Consider the following 228-nt stretch of genomic DNA (forward strand, 5'->3'; position numbering starts at 1 on the left):
GAGGGGAATGCAGGGAGGGATCACTGGGGATGCCAGCAGTCCCGGTGCCCAGTGGGGCTGCCTGGGGTCTTCAGGCACCGCTGCTCTGTCCCCAGGCTCCGGATGAGGAAACATGGCAAGGACAAGACCAAACCCCACAACTTCTTGGTTGCTGCCACCCACTTGAAGGCACTGCCGAGTGAGTCAGGGTGCAGGGGGTGATGGGGGGGATGCGGGAAAGGGGGTGCA

At 63.6% G+C, this 228-nt stretch overlaps 1 protein-coding gene across 1 annotated transcript in view; it reads left to right on the forward strand.

Moving 5' to 3' along the window:
* Positions 1 to 188, forward strand: part of LOC104509818 (interleukin-11 receptor subunit alpha-like) — a gene marked incomplete at both ends in the record, with an annotated part of 2,087 nt that extends 1,899 nt beyond the window's left edge. Inside the window, one exon of the mRNA XM_010151878.1 lies at positions 96 to 188. Coding sequence (XP_010150180.1) covers positions 96 to 188 — 93 coding nt within the window. The remainder of the gene's footprint in view (positions 1 to 95) is intronic.
* Positions 189 to 228: the final 40 nt, after the last annotated feature.

This window comes from Eurypyga helias, unplaced genomic scaffold (assembly GCF_000690775.1).
Source record: "Eurypyga helias isolate BGI_N326 unplaced genomic scaffold, ASM69077v1 scaffold19575, whole genome shotgun sequence".
NCBI lineage: Eukaryota > Metazoa > Chordata > Aves > Eurypygiformes > Eurypygidae > Eurypyga > Eurypyga helias.